Source organism: Equus asinus, chromosome 29 (genome assembly GCF_041296235.1).
Source record: "Equus asinus isolate D_3611 breed Donkey chromosome 29, EquAss-T2T_v2, whole genome shotgun sequence".
Taxonomy (NCBI): Eukaryota; Metazoa; Chordata; class Mammalia; order Perissodactyla; family Equidae; genus Equus; species Equus asinus.
The window spans coordinates 27,125,189-27,140,114 of NC_091818.1; the positions used below are offsets into that span (position 1 = coordinate 27,125,189).

At 43.3% G+C, this 14,926-nt stretch overlaps 1 protein-coding gene across 3 annotated transcripts; it reads left to right on the forward strand.

The window, feature by feature from the left end:
• The first annotated feature begins 6,383 nt into the window (after positions 1–6,383).
• SKIDA1 (SKI/DACH domain containing 1) lies at positions 6,384–14,616 on the forward strand. 3 transcript variants are annotated; one of them, XM_070501167.1, is made up of 2 exons: positions 6,384–8,067; positions 8,169–14,616. In XM_070501167.1, exon 2 carries the CDS (start codon positions 8,279–8,281, stop codon positions 11,006–11,008), a length of 2,730 nt encoding a protein of 909 aa, XP_070357268.1. In that variant the 5' UTR covers positions 6,384–8,067; positions 8,169–8,278; the 3' UTR covers positions 11,009–14,616. The 3 variants fall into 3 exon arrangements, with proteins under 3 accessions (XP_070357268.1, XP_044618339.2, XP_070357269.1); XM_044762404.2 differs by having other exon boundaries at positions 6,384–7,302; positions 8,166–14,616; XM_070501168.1 differs by having other exon boundaries at positions 6,384–7,302.
• Positions 14,617–14,926: the final 310 nt, after the last annotated feature.

Consider the following 14,926-nt stretch of genomic DNA (forward strand, 5'->3'; position numbering starts at 1 on the left):
GGGGGAGGGGATGGAAATCGGGGAATGGAGGATTAAGAGGGACTCGAGCTCGGCACGAGCGCGGCCCGCGCGAGGGATCCTGGGTAAAAAGTGGCCGCGCGGCACCGGGAGAGCGCGGAGAGGAGCCGGGGTCAGAGGTCAGGGCCCTGGAGCCCCGCGTGCAGAGCCCCCCACGTGAACGCAGCGAGCAGGAGGAACCTTTTTGTTTTCGACCGCGCCAGCATGCTCCCCTATTGACCGAGCTGCTTTTGCCGGGCCGCCGGAGAGTGTAGCTCCACGCCGGATCTCCTAACCCCACCCCCCTTCCACCACCAACACACAACCCAACTCTACCCTTCCTCTCAACTCACTTCCCAGCCCCCCGTACCGGGCTTGCAATAACGCAGTAAATTTGCTTTAACAACAAGTGGGGGTGGTTGCATTTACTCCTCCCTCTCCTCTCTCCTCCCCCTCCTCTCGCTGCGGCTCTTGACACTACTACAAACCAGGACTATAAACATAAACATGTGTCACTGTAACTGGGCAGGTAATATACGGATTTGGGGGTGGGGTAAAGGGGGGCTCGGTCGCCGCTTGGGGGGCAGTAAAAATATGTATGTTTCACGTGCTCTACGGCTTTGGGGGCTCCCCCCACACACCGATCCATTTATATAATGCCGACGGCACTCGGTCACTTACTCATTCAGCCACACAGACCCACAAAGGCAGACTTGCCGATAATCACCGTACCCAAAAGCAAATACATTTAAATACGAATCTCCTTTCCCAGCCACCGCTGCCATTTCTTCTATTAGCAAACGGCACCGTCAATACTTGAATCCCTTTTTAAAAATTCTTTTCCATCTAGCAATAGAGAAGATTTTTCCACCTAAACAGTACACTGCTCTCGTCCCACAGACAGCAGCTACACATTTTGTGCGCAGAAATCCTTTCAAACAGCAAGAAAGGCTATTTACATGACCGAGTTCGAAATCTGTAATGTAAAGCTTATTTCTTGGGCTTCGCCTTCGTGCATTTAGCAACTTCTGCTTTAAGTTGCTGCGACTGGCGCGAGGAGGTTCGCCACGGAAAGCCTTTATTATTATTATTTAGTCTATATTTACGCTGCCGCTCAACTTTTTCCTCATTCTTAGTTCAACAAGCCTAGCAACAACTACTTAAGGTAGAGTAGAGCGAATCCCCTCGCAAGCTTTTGGGCTTGAAACGGAGGGAGATGCAGAAAATGTTCAGAGGGAGAAGTGGTTCCCTTTGTTCTTTCATTGTTTCTCTACGAAGTGGTGGATACAAGGACAAACACTTACCTTCTCTTCTTTTTGCTCCAAAAACCAGACGTTCCCATCAGCCTTAAATACACAGTCCACCTTGAAAGTAACTACGAATGTCGGGAGAGTTTGTATTCCATTCTTTTTCGCTCTCTGCCCTCTTTTAGCGTAGGATTAAGTTGCCGAGCACGTTGCCGCAAGCTGTAGCCCCCCGCCTTAGTGAATCGGTCACGTTTAGGACCCTCTAAGTCCATCCTAATTCTGCCAGTAGAATTGAGGGTATTGGAGCTCTAAACTTTCAAAAGGAAAGGGGCCTGCAACTCCAGAAAACTTACGAGTACCCTGAAATTTTTTACCACTGTATTTTTGTACCACACCATCAAATAGAATTTGCCAAGAAATATTAGATATTTCTTCGAGGAAAGTTAATGTTTTTAAGTTTACGCTTAGCAGTGGGCTACTTATGCAGATGGAGTGGAAAAGGAGGTTTGTAGGGGCATTTAACGGACCGAGTACGTTTGCCATAATGTTTGTTATGCCATGTGTTTTTTAAAAACACAAACAAAATATTACTGGAACTGAGAAAGGAAGGAAATAGAAGTTTGAATAATAATATCGAGGAATGACTTAAAGAGAGGCGTTTATTTGAAATTTATTAGTGTAAAAATTGGCCTCAAAAGCGAAAAGTAAGCTTTTCGAAGTTGAGAGCCTGAATTTTCACTCTTTGATTCCAAAATAAAAAAGCAACTTTTCTGGTTCGTGTGCGATACTCGTCAGTGTTTAGTGCCCAGCCTGATGGGCATTACTGCCCAAACCTTGTTTAAATCTGATTATGATGTGATTTGCTGAAGTCATGAATATGAAATGATCCTTGTGTATCCATAAATGCGAACTTGGGATTTTTTGATCTCCCGCTTTTTTTGTGTGCGCCCAGTAGCTGCAGCGGTGGAAGACAGTGATTGGCTCCAGTGCTCCTAGAAGGATTTGGGCTGAAGCCAGGGGAACAGAACCAGAGGATTCCCTTTCCAGAGACCATCAGGCCCCACATGTCTTATCTTTCCCTTCTCCTCTCATGGGTGCTCAGAATTTCAGTCTGGCTTCTGCAGCCCATAGGTAGGCCTCAACACTTAATGTCATCACTTCGTTCCTACACATTTGACCCCGATGGAAAATAAATGAAAATGTGGCAACCCAAATAAATAGTAGGTCTTGATATTTGTGTATTATTTCATATATCAACGTTAAACTCTACTTTCTCAGATTTTTTTTTTTCTACATTCAGGATCAATTGTGAGAGGCCCTGGTGTCTCATAGGAAAATATTGCAACAAAACAAGATAATTGGGGGGAAAGGCGGTTTCAGTAGGAAAAGTGGCTTTTCTTTGATAGCGTTTAATTGGAATTAAAAGATTCTTGAGCTGTAAACATTCTTTATTTATTCAGCACACATAAGCAGGCATTGTTTTATCGCCATCATAATTATGGTGTCCTTTAAACTAGCTGATAGCAGGAAAGATAAGGGAATGTGCCTGTAGATTCAGATCAGGTCTCGTTTCTTTCTTTCTTTACCTTCCTCCCTCCCTCCCCTCTCTCTCTACTACCCTCCCCCCCATTCCTTCCTTGGTCACTAGGGTCCCCCACAGCCCTAGAGATGAGGAAAGCAGGAAGATTGTGGCCTTACCATTTCTTACATCATGAAAATGATTCGTACCAAGCTCTAATTTGATGCAATCTCTAACCGTCTTGTCTCCCATGTTTATAACTGCTTTTTGGCTTGCAATACGTGTTATCTGAAGAGTTGCCTATTGCTCACCTGTGTAAAACCTTGTCCACTAGGGTTTGTCGCTTTACCTTTGTCTAATTTAGAAAGCATACTCTTAGGGCTTTTTCAGAACAAAGCCTCACCAAAACTCCTTTACCTCCAAGGATTTGCAAATTTATAAAGGCTGCATTGAATTCAAGATGGGTCAGGGGGCAAAAAAAGGGTAGAAGGTCACCGCATTTTGATTATGGGTCAGTAGACAACATGGCATATACTCTGTGTCCCCAACTTCTGTTAAAAACAGGATTTTTAAATGCCTATGAACAGAAGGATGGGCCCTTTTGGAGACTTGCCCTGATTTCTTTGGATGAGACAAAAAAAAAAAAAATCAGGAAAATATACTAAGTTATCATTTAAGTTGTTCCTTATAAATTAAGGCCATTTCCTCTTCCTCCATTCTCATTTTCCCTTCCCCAAAAGCAGAAACCTGTGAGAGTAGATAAATTTTGGTAAGGAACTGTTGACTATCATGCAAGATTTTATTGTCCCATATCCTCAATTAATTCAGCCATATGAAATATTATTTTAGACCTTGTTTTGTTGTAAGTATTATAGTTATTTTTGGCTAAGAGGACAAGGGGCTTCTTTTAGTCTGCTACCCAGTATACTTACATTGTTGAGGCCTTTATGATGTTCCTTAGTCTTTTCTGTCTGAATTCACTTTGAACAAAATGTGCCCAGCAATCACTAAAACAAATGTATATGGTGAAGAGTTAGGTGGTGGTGGTGGTGATGGTGATGTGTATGGGGGGGGGGCGGTGATCCTCATTTCAATTATGTATGTATAGAGGAAAGCTTGGAGGGAAAAGGATTATTTTAATGCTCTTCAATACTTTAATTATATGACAGTTGTAGTGTAGAAATGCAAAAGTACTCAGGTTTTCCTTCAGGTTTTCAAAAGAACTTTCCCCATTAGTAAACTACTCCTGCAAATTGCTATTGCATTTCCCAGCTAACCATTTAAAAGACTGTAAATGCCGTGTGCATTACTTCGCTCCAGAGGAAAGAGGTCAGACTGAATGGCAATGGTATTTAAACATAAAATACGGTGAAAATAAATTAAAATAGAACATCTGAAGGTAAATTTAGCACATTCGTACAGGATAAGTAAAGACAAATCTGTTCATATCTTCATAGTCCATCACTTTAAAAAGTGAAAGTGCTGATTTTTTACAATAAATGCAAAAGTAAGTGGACATTAAGAATATATTTCTATCTGTATGTTTGCCACAGAGGATTTTTCTTTAGCAAGCGGCTTTGTTTTCAAAGGTAAAATACTTTTTTTGATAGTGTGTGGATTATGCATTCCTCACTGAGTAAATAATCACATTTAATTAACAAACTCAATGCCATCATATATATGCCTAAATTCTCACTAAGTAGTTCCCTGGTCCCTCAGAGATGGATATACACATAAATGTTAATCTGGGCATATCCACCCACATACGTATATGCATTTGAGAAACATAGAAGCTGATACATCTTTTCTTAAAAAAGAATCTGAATACAGTCCATCATCTGAATTGGGTTCATCTTTGATTGTAGAGGCGGCTGACATGGTCAACAAATTTATCAAAGAAACCCCCTGGCTTTTGAAGAATCGTACTTTATACATCTGGATCTGCACATCCAGGCAAAGTAAGTAAATTATTGCATAACTTTAAGCATAATTGATAACAGACACCTTTAATTTTTCATTCCCATTCTTTTGGCCAGCTTTCACATTAATAATCTAAGCCATAAATGTTGGTAGCTATTGATCGAAATCCCCTGTGTGCATGCAAATCCATCTTAAAGTCCCCTGCCTTTCATGTGTGAGCGCTCAGGGGCCTCTGCTAGATCTTTTTATCGGGATCGACCCCCAATGAGCCTCGAGAAGACCCCGGATATGCAACGTGTGCTGATGGCCACAAGAAAGCTGTCTGTCACATTCTGTGTGTGTGTGTGTGTGTCTGTGTGTGTGTATGCATGCATGCGAATGCGCGCGCTCACGCCTTAACACACACACACACACACACACACAACGATGGGGAAGTTAAAGGAACAAAAGAATGTATTAGACAAGAAGAAAGATGTGTAATAGGAGTATTAAAAATGTATAAGTGGAAAGGTGTCTAAGTGCACATACAAGGATATTCACATATATTGTATATATAGACACATTTCCCAAATCCCCTGGCCTTTATTTTTCTCTGTTTGACCCAACAGATTGTACCTTTAGTTTTTAGAAAATACTTAATATTTTACTAGTTTAAAAAACCACCCATACTGCCAGTATTTTAAAGGTGAAAAGAGAGGAAGGGAGAGGAAAAGAGGGTAATTTTGAAATGGTTATTAAATCACTTTGCCATGTGCAGGAGGAACAGGAGTGTGAGTTGTGTGTTTGTGTGTAAATGTAAATAGGAATGGAGAACAAGTAGAACTACCTGGTTAAAAAAAAAAAAAAAAAGGACGCTCTAGCCAACCTTTTGTAATATCTTCTCAAAGGCTTTTTCTGAGTTTACTATTTCTTGGCTGTTTGACTCTTTGGTCGAAATCTTACAGCTGGGGGAGGGGAATTGGACGGGAGTGGGGTGGGAGGAAGAGGGCTGGCAGTATATAAGTGCATCAGGAGGAATTTTAAAACGACATTATTGTCGCTGGCAATAGAAAGACTCTGGTCATCCTACTTTAAAAAGCAAACCCCAGCATCTGCTTTTCCTGGAAACTTTGCTTTCTGCTTAAACCTTTTGCATTTTGCCTCCCGTGAAAGTGAAAGAGAAAAACGCGGTGTGATAGATCCAGATGCAAAAGGAAGCCAACTCGGTGGATGGTATTAGCTGTGACGAGGCATTGTTCATTGCTGCCTCTCGGTTACGTTTAAAGCCTGAAATATCACGAGATCCATTCAATGATCCTTCTCTCATTCAAGGGACAAAAATGTAATTTGCTGTAGCTCTGATTTCTTGGATGGAAATGCTAGCCTTAGATTTCAAAGGCAAGAACTAGACATCGCGGTTTGTACACACATTGATTAAGTTGAAGAGCTGCGATTACATCTGTGCTGAGTGCAACAGTAGTCCAGGGCTGACTTTTCAAATCCCAACCTCTGAGTTACAGACTCTCTTAAATAGACTTCCTTAATTTCCGGATGCACTTCTTGAAATTCCCAATTCTCTTCAAAATTCCTGGGAAATTACAAGGGAGATGAGGGTGGGGGTGGGGAAATATGGCTGAGATTTCCCGCAAACTACCTTTTTGTATGTCTGATTCCTGTTTTTATCTCTCTCTCTCTCTCTCTTTTTTTTTTTTTTTTTTTTTTAGCCATACCTGCTTGTGCTAGCCAGACCAGAGAAGGAGAAGCTGGAACTTTTGAATGTGAAGGAAGAAATTATTGTACAATTTTTTCTTGCAGACTCAGAAATATCCGTTTATTCTTTTAACCACACGATGTGTCTATTTTTGGAGGAACAAGGAAACATATAAATGTCTGGGTTGCATTTATGCTGTAGTTGCAAACACCGAACAGTTAAGAAGATTTTGCCGAATTTTGCAAAGCAGCCAACAAACCGCCTTGGGATCGTGGTAATGCAACTGGGAAGACCCTTGCTCTCATTTGGCAATATTTTGGATATCCTTGAAAACGACACCAAAATATGCCTTAATCTGACTAAGAAGAGGTTAACAATATTGATATTCATCCAAAGTGTTTTTTTTTTTAAAGCAGATGCTTGGCTTTCATGGAAAAAATGGGAGTTGTGAAAGATTCATTTAAACTACCAACCAAAAGCATCATAGACCACTGAAAGAGACTGCATCGTACATCAGCGCTTTCTTTTCATCGTTATTACGTAAAAGCTCTGGAAACACCTTGGACGTTTTACATTTTCTTTTCTTCGCTGCACAAGCAATCTGCTCCCTGGAATTCTGACCTGTCGTGAACAGGACCCTGGCAAAGGCTGTGCTGGGGACTCTAGGACGATCCCGCCTCCAATCCAGCCTGGTTAATTGTGAAAAGTGTACACATTTCTGGCTTATCTATGCTTTGTTATGGGTCTGACGTGAAACTACCTCCTCCCCACCCCACCCCCCAGCAGAGAACCAAAATCCAGTTGAATTGTTACAGTGTTTCGGAGCTGGAGCCTTGAACTGCCTCCTTGGTCAAATAACTTTGTTTCTGGTTATAAAAAGGCATTTCAGGAAAAAAAAAAAAAAAGGAAAATCGAGAGAAATTCAAAACGTAAGTCTGTACTGGGGTGGTTCACCGCGCGGGTTTAACTTTGGAGCTCCCAGCCTCTCTCCTTCCCCACTCCCATAAGGGAAATACCAGGCTATTCTGCACATTTTCGCTTAAGCTCCATTTTCCAAAGGAAAAGGGGGTGGGGTATATCTCTTTAGGCTTGATAATGTTTAAAAAATGCTTTTCTTTGAAATGATAATAGCTGTAGCGGTAAAGCAAAAAATAGGCAATATTCCTTTAAAGGCGAATATACAGGTTTTTTTTTTTTTAAGCGTACACACACTGGTTCAGATGAAGTCTGTGAGTCAGGCTGTTTCTGAGCTCCGATAGTTTAATGGAAAGATTTATATACCGACTGTATTATTTACTTTGGGAGGGGAGGTGGCAGTATAAGGGTATGCTAATTAGTAGGAGATTTTGGGGGGAAGGGGTGGAATATCAATTTTTATTGCATCACCTGTCAGGAGTGTCCAATCAGCGCTGGCTTTAGGGGAATTAATTGATGAAGGTGTCTCCGGACGAGCTCACTTCACTCTGTCATTTTATTTGTAGCTAAAGCAGCGGCGGGAATAGCAGCTGCATTTCTTCTCTCTTTCTCCCTTCACATTCCATTATCATAGTGCTCCAATGGAGAAGGAAGGAATAGAGGGGCCCAGGTACTGATCTGCATCGGGGACTTAGACCAATACACTGGCAGATCAGAAACCGGATGGTTTTTTCCCTCTTTTTTAAAAAAACGAAAACCAAAAAAAAAGCAAGAATCAAGTCAGTGTAATTTCATGGTTTTTTTTTTTTTTCCAATAATTTCGCCTAGAGTTTGGCACTCCCTTCGCCGGGAATAACAGTCTTTGTTATTTTATTAGCAGGATGCCTTGAGACACACGCAGCATCTGGTGGAGGATTAACATACATACATGTGTATGTATGCGTCACGTATATATTTACTGCAAATGGTGGGGATCATTTAGTGCCCGAGATGGGAGACCTGAAGTCAGGTTTTGAAGAGGTGGATGGCGTGAGGCTCGGCTACCTCATCATTAAAGGAAAGCAAATGTTTGCCCTCTCCCAAGTCTTCACGGATCTGCTGAAAAACATCCCGAGGACGACCGTGCACAAGCGCATGGATCATCTGAAAGTGAAAAAGCACCACTGCGATCTGGAGGAGTTGCGGAAACTCAAGGCAATCAACAGCATCGCCTTCCACGCCGCCAAATGCACGCTCATCTCCCGGGAAGACGTGGAAGCGCTCTACACCTCCTGCAAAACCGAGCGTGTCCTCAAGACCAAGCGCAGGAAGGTCGGCCGGGACCTGGCCACAAAGGCGCCGCCGCCAGAGCGCGCCGCCGCCGCCGCCAGCCCCCGCCCGGGTTTTTGGAAGGACAAGCACCAACTTTGGCGGGGCCTGAGCGGAGCCGCGCGGCCCCTGCCAATCAGCGCGCAGTCCCCGCGCCCCGGCGCCGCCGCCGCGCGCCCCGCCGCCCATCTACCTCAGATTTTTAGCAAGTACCCGGGCTCGCAGTACCCGGAAATCGTGCGCTCGCCTTGCAAACCCCCTCTAAACTATGAAACCGTCCCGCTCCAGGGAAACTACGTCGCTTTCCACTCGGACCCTGCTTATTTTCGGAGCCTGCTGTGCAGCAAGCACCCGGCTGCCGCCGCCGCCGCCGCCGCCGCCGCTGCCGCCGCCGCCGCCGCCGCCGCCGCTGCCTACTACCAGGCGGCCGGGCCCCAGCCCAAGGCGGCGGCGGGCGCGGGAGGCCCGGTGAGCCTGACCTACCGGTGCAGGCGCAAGCGCGGGGCCGCCAAGGACTGCCTGCTCGCGCCGCACGCCGGCGCCCGCCGCCTGCTGCTCCTGCCCAGGTCCTACAAAGCCAAGGCGGCGGCCGCGGCGGCGGCAGCGGCGGCGGCGGCGGCGGCCGCCGGGGCCACTTGCCTGGAGAGGTTTCATCTGGTTAACAGCTTCTGCCCGCCTCCCCACCACCACCATCACCACCATCACCACCACCACCACCACCACCACCACCACCGGGCCCAGCAGCCGCAGCAGAATCACCACCCCCCTCATCACCACCGGCCGCAGCCCCATCTGGGCAGCTTTCCCGAGAGTTGTAGCAGCGACTCCGAGTCCAGCTCCTACTCGGACCATGCAGCCAACGACTCAGATTTTGGCTCCAGTTTGTCCAGCTCCAGCAACTCTGTGTCCTCGGAGGAAGAGGAGGAGGAGGGAGAGGAGGAGGAGGAGGAGGAAGAGGAGGAGGAAGAGGAGGAGGGGGGCAGTGGGGCCTCAGATTCCAGTGAAGTCAGCTCGGAGGAGGAGGACTCGTCCACGGAGTCGGACTCCAGCTCCGGCTCCAGCCAAGTGTCAGTGCAGAGCATCCGTTTCAGGCGCACCAGCTTCTGCAAGCCTCCCAGCGTGCAGGCGCAGGCCAACTTCTTGTACCATCTGGCCTCCGCCGCCGCTGCAACCAAACCCGCTGCTTTCGAGGATGCCGGCAGACTTCCCGACCTCAAGAGTAGTGTCAAAGCGGAGTCGCCGGAGGAGTGGAATCTGCAGAGCTGGGCCCCCAAAGCGTCTCCGGTGTACTGCCCGGCCAGCCTGGGGAGTTGTTTCACAGAGATAAGGAACGATAGGGTATCTGAGATTACATTCCCACACTCTGAAATTTCCAGTACTGTAAAGAGAACTGACCTGACAATTAACTGCCTGGCGGAGGGGGCCTCTTCACCTAGCCCAAAGACAAACAATGCATTTCCACAACAAAGAATACTCCGAGAGGCTAGGAAATGCCTACAAGCAACTCCTACTCCACACTGTGCAGATAACAACACAATAGCTGCTAGGTTCTTCAACACTGCTTCTTCAGGAGCAGCAGCAAATTCAGAGAAAGATTCCAAAATTCCTCCTTGTCCAGAATATGCTACGGATTTGCCCTCTTCGCAAACCGATCCTGAGGTGGATGCAGCAGCAGCCACGAAGGCCGAGAACCCCTGCACTGACACAGGCGACAAGACATTGCCATTTCTGCACAATATTAAAATCAAAGTAGAAGACAGTAGTGCTAATGAAGAATATGAACCTGACCTTATTACAAATAAGCTAAAGTGTGAGTGCAATGATACGAAGGGTGAGTTTTACAGTGTGACTGAAAGTAAAGAGGAGGACGCCTTGCTAACCACAGCCAAGGAAGGTTTTGCATGCCCTGAAAGAGAAACTCCTTCCTTCAATCCACTGGCTCCGAGTCGGGGCCTTTCATGCACTTTAGGTTCTCCAAAACCTGAGGATGGGGAATATAAATTTGGTGCCAGGGTGAGAAAAAATTACCGGACACTAGTACTGGGAAAGCGACCTGTCCTTCAGACACCTCCAGTCAAACCAAATTTGAAATCAGCTAGAAGTCCTCGTCCTACAGGTAAAACTGAGACACATGAAGGAACACTGGATGATTTTACAGTTATAAACAGACGCAAAAAGGTAGCCAGCAATGTAGCATCAGCAGTGAAAAGGCCATTTAATTTCATGGCAAATTTTCCTTGTCCACCATCCCTCATTATTGGGAAGGATGGGGATTTGTGGCCTGCATATTCCTTAAACACCACTAAGGATTCCCAACCTCCTCACAAGGCCCATCCTATATGGAAATGGCAGCTGGGCGGTTCTGCAATACCTCTCCCACCTAGTCACAAATTCAGGAAATTTAATTCATAAAAGTGTTTTGGAAGATATTTTCTTGAACCATATTACCTTCCTTTTGTTGTAAACTGCACGGGATGGTTTGTACAAGTCCATTAATGTGTTACACCCCTTTTGGAGTCCTGGTTTATCGCATTTTGAAGACAGAAATCGGATTACTTTTTTTTTCCATTGCGGGTTTTTTTTTTTTTTTTTTTTGGAGTAGGGTGGGGGCGGGGTGGGAGAAGGGTTGGTTTACATTCCACAGACTACTTCAGGCTAAAGACTCAAGTAAAACTCAGTTATTACGGTAGAGCTGGAACACTTTACTGTTTCAATGCTAATACTGCACCGGTACCTCAATTCAACTGCTACAAATAAATGTCAAAAGGTTGAATAATAAATATTACAATGAGCCATTAAGTTTATGCACTAGATTTCAGACCTGAAGGTGTAACTGTTAATTCAGTGAAAGTTTGTTAGGTTACATGGTTACACAGCGAGGTAGCGAGAAGTTTCTGTGAGCCCAAAATGTTCTTTTCTAGAGCTCTTCTTTGTGGGGTATCTTTTGCTTTTTCTCCCCTCATTCCCTCTCCAAGAGTAGTTGCACTTAATTTTTTTTTTTCTTTTTGAGTGGAAAGATTGGGGAGTCCTGATTGAATGATGCTAAAAACTGCCTCATAGATACTGGGTAAAATAAAGATGAGATTGTATTTTTTTTTTTTTTGTAAAGGGTGTGATTTTACTTTTACAGCCACTCCTTACAATTGGAAAAGTCCTTTTTGTCTTCTCACCCAAAGGTTTTAAATAAGGTGACTCTTACTATTGTCCTGCTTATCTTGTGGTTTGAACATGACTCCTTAAACTTGCAAAACAATTAAACTATTTCTCTTAATAGCAGGATATTTTATGGTCTGACTCTTCAGAGTGACAAAGCAGTAAATACAACCAAGAAAAGTAAAATAGGTCAGAGTTGTAAGAAACCCCAGATGAAAAAGAACAGTTATTTCAGGACTTTTTGGTACCAGAACTCAGGCACCTGGATTTTATTACCTTTTACTTTTTCTGCATCTCTCTAAACTTCTGTTTTCAGACCATCCTGTGTATAGAGCAGGAGAGTTTCTACTGCAAGTGACAATCAGAGGTGACTATCTATATTTGCACTTAAAATCAAAGTAGTTCAACATGCAAATAGCTAGGGTCTAGCCCTTGGTAAGGGCCTTGCTGGTGTGCTATGTTGTGATGATGGAAGCAGTAAATCAAAATTATGGAAATTTGCACTGTTGAAAAGCATGCTTTAGCTTTATTTTCAATTAAAAACACTGTTTAAAATTCCTGGTTCCATACATTTCTACTTATTCCAGACTGAAGAACGGTTAACAGGAATGAATGGTTTTGCTGACATTTTCACTTGTAATGTTTTTGCCTGAAAGAAATGCATTTATTGGGTGTAGTGTTTTGTTGTAATGCCATGAGATGAGGCCAGTCAGGTTCTGTGCAAAAACGCTGGTGGATTTCTTCCTAAATAACAACAAAACTTTACAAACTTGTCACAAATCAAGTGTAAAAAGTTTCAGCTTTAAGAAAGTGAAGCAGAGATCAATTGCTATTTTAATGCGGGTGAAATCTAATAATTTTTTTGGCCCACCTCCCTTCGTCTAACAAATTATATGTCTCAGATCTCTGCCATCCTAGACCTGAGAAGTTGCATCTATAGATCATAAATCATAAAACAAAACAAAACATCAACGAAATGTTTACTGTGTGAATTTAAGTCACTATTTCTCATGGAAATTCAGCCTTTCTTTTCTTTCCTTTAACCTTTTAATTCCTACTCCCTTTGAATTTTCTTTTGTCTATAAATGTTTCAGATAGATCTGGATGGTCTCAGCCCTAATTGCTGTATATGCTCTGTGGTTTTACCCTTATTGTAAAGGACAGAGGCTGAGAATACCTCCATCCAAATACATTTAGATGGAGTAAACAGATGCTTTGAACTGCCTCCCTTCCTTTCCTTCTTGAATGTTGCCAGATGTAGGTTCACTGGATCCTTTTTTATTGGAATGATAGATATGGTCAGGGCAAAAATTGGGGGATGTTATCCTTGAATTCATGTTTGTGTATAATTCCAAAGACCAGTACAAGTTACAGTTAAAGCCCTAAAAAGCTGAACAATTGACTTCTCAGTCTGAGTCCTTTCCTTTTTAAAGGCAATCCAGAATTTGGGTGCAGTGAGTTGTCCTGCAAAATCAATCCGTAAAAAGTGTGACATACACACACTGTAAGTCTGTAATTTTGACTCTTTAATTACTGCTAAGTCAAGAAAGTTCAAAGTCTGATGACTGCTACATTTAGACTAGTACTTTTCTTGTTGGTTATGGAATCATTGTTCCTAAATTATAAATTGAGAATATATTTGAAGCCTGCAGATCTTTTGGGTGTGGGAGGACCACGAGATGCAATAAGCACAATTTAAAACAAATATACCCTATGGAATTTCTGACATAAAATATCGGCCTCCAGCTTTGACTCTTGGTCTCCAGCCCTCAGAGAATCAATAGTTTCAGTTTATAGGAGCTGGAGAATGAGCAGCATGGAGGCCCAGGCATTACAGTGATACCATCAAAAGGAAAGAAATTAAATAGTCAACACAAATTTCACCCCATAGTACTACTACAAGCCAGCCAACCACAGCAAAACCTGAGTTGGGGCTTCTGTTAAAAAAGTGTCCCAGATAGTATTCTGTAACTTACAAAGACAAGGTATTCTTTCAATTTCTGGTAGCCCCTTAGCTGTTTTCCCATTCTGCTGTGGGAATTATTCTCAGTAGGTTTATTTCATTTTGGTTGTTTTGTGATTAGTAACAATGTCTAGATTTTCTAAGATGCTATAACTGTCCCATTTGTTCAAAAAGTTAAGCCTTATTGAGAGAAAAACAAACGTTACCTCCATTGATAGATTGCATTTTTACATTTAAATGTTTTCGGGTGATAGAATTTTTTTTTTTTTAAGGCACTATATGGTTCCAGGGTCACTGATTCCTGTGTGTAAAGCTCAACATTCACAGACATAAGGAAAATGCAAGAAAGGGCTCTTTCTCTGACATTCTGGGAAAACAAGCTTATTTTTGGTCTCCTGTAAAAGTAGTTTCCTGATGAGACTGTGAAATGAAGATTTAATTATTTTTTTAAGAGATGTGTGTACTCTGTCTTCCGCAGTCAGGTTATCTGCCTTTTTAGAAAATGCAGCTTGCTCTTTTTCAACTATTTACTTTTTAAAGTGGGTGTTCTTTTCTACTGGCTTACTTGATTACAGTGGAGTAATCTCAATAATGGTTGTTTATTTTAAAATCAACAACAAGGAGCCACCACTAAACAGCAATAATACAAACTTGATGGGCTGGTGTGTGGATTTTTATCTTATCCGTGTCTGGGTGACTTTCAATGGTCTAGAAATTCCTCAAAGTTCCAGTCACAAGAATTGCAAGTTTCTGCTGATATGAGAAAGATAGTTTTGTTTGCATGCAGGAAGAGATGTAGACTAATTCCTCAAAAGCATTTTTTTTCCTCAAAGAAAACAAAAACAAAAATCCTCCATGGTAAAAATATTTAAAAAAATTAAAAAAAATAAAGCGTTCGCATCTACAAAAGACAGAAAATGTGGTGAGTTTTGCTTCACCTTGAAAATAACTTCCTGCTGAAAAGGATGTGAAAACGCAAGTCCCTAGAGCCAAATGGGGGGGGCGGGGATTAAAGGCTCCCCATCAACTAACTTCAGGAAATTGGCAAGGAGGAACAGGGCATCCACCTTAGGGAGTCCACTGGTCACCCTGGTCTTCCCCAGGATTTTCCCTTTCCCTGGAAGGAAGAACTGTTTTCAATGCTAGCTTTGGTTTTGGTTTGCTCCCTAGGCCAAAGGGCATTCTGCAAACTAACTTGGGGGTGGGGGGGGTTG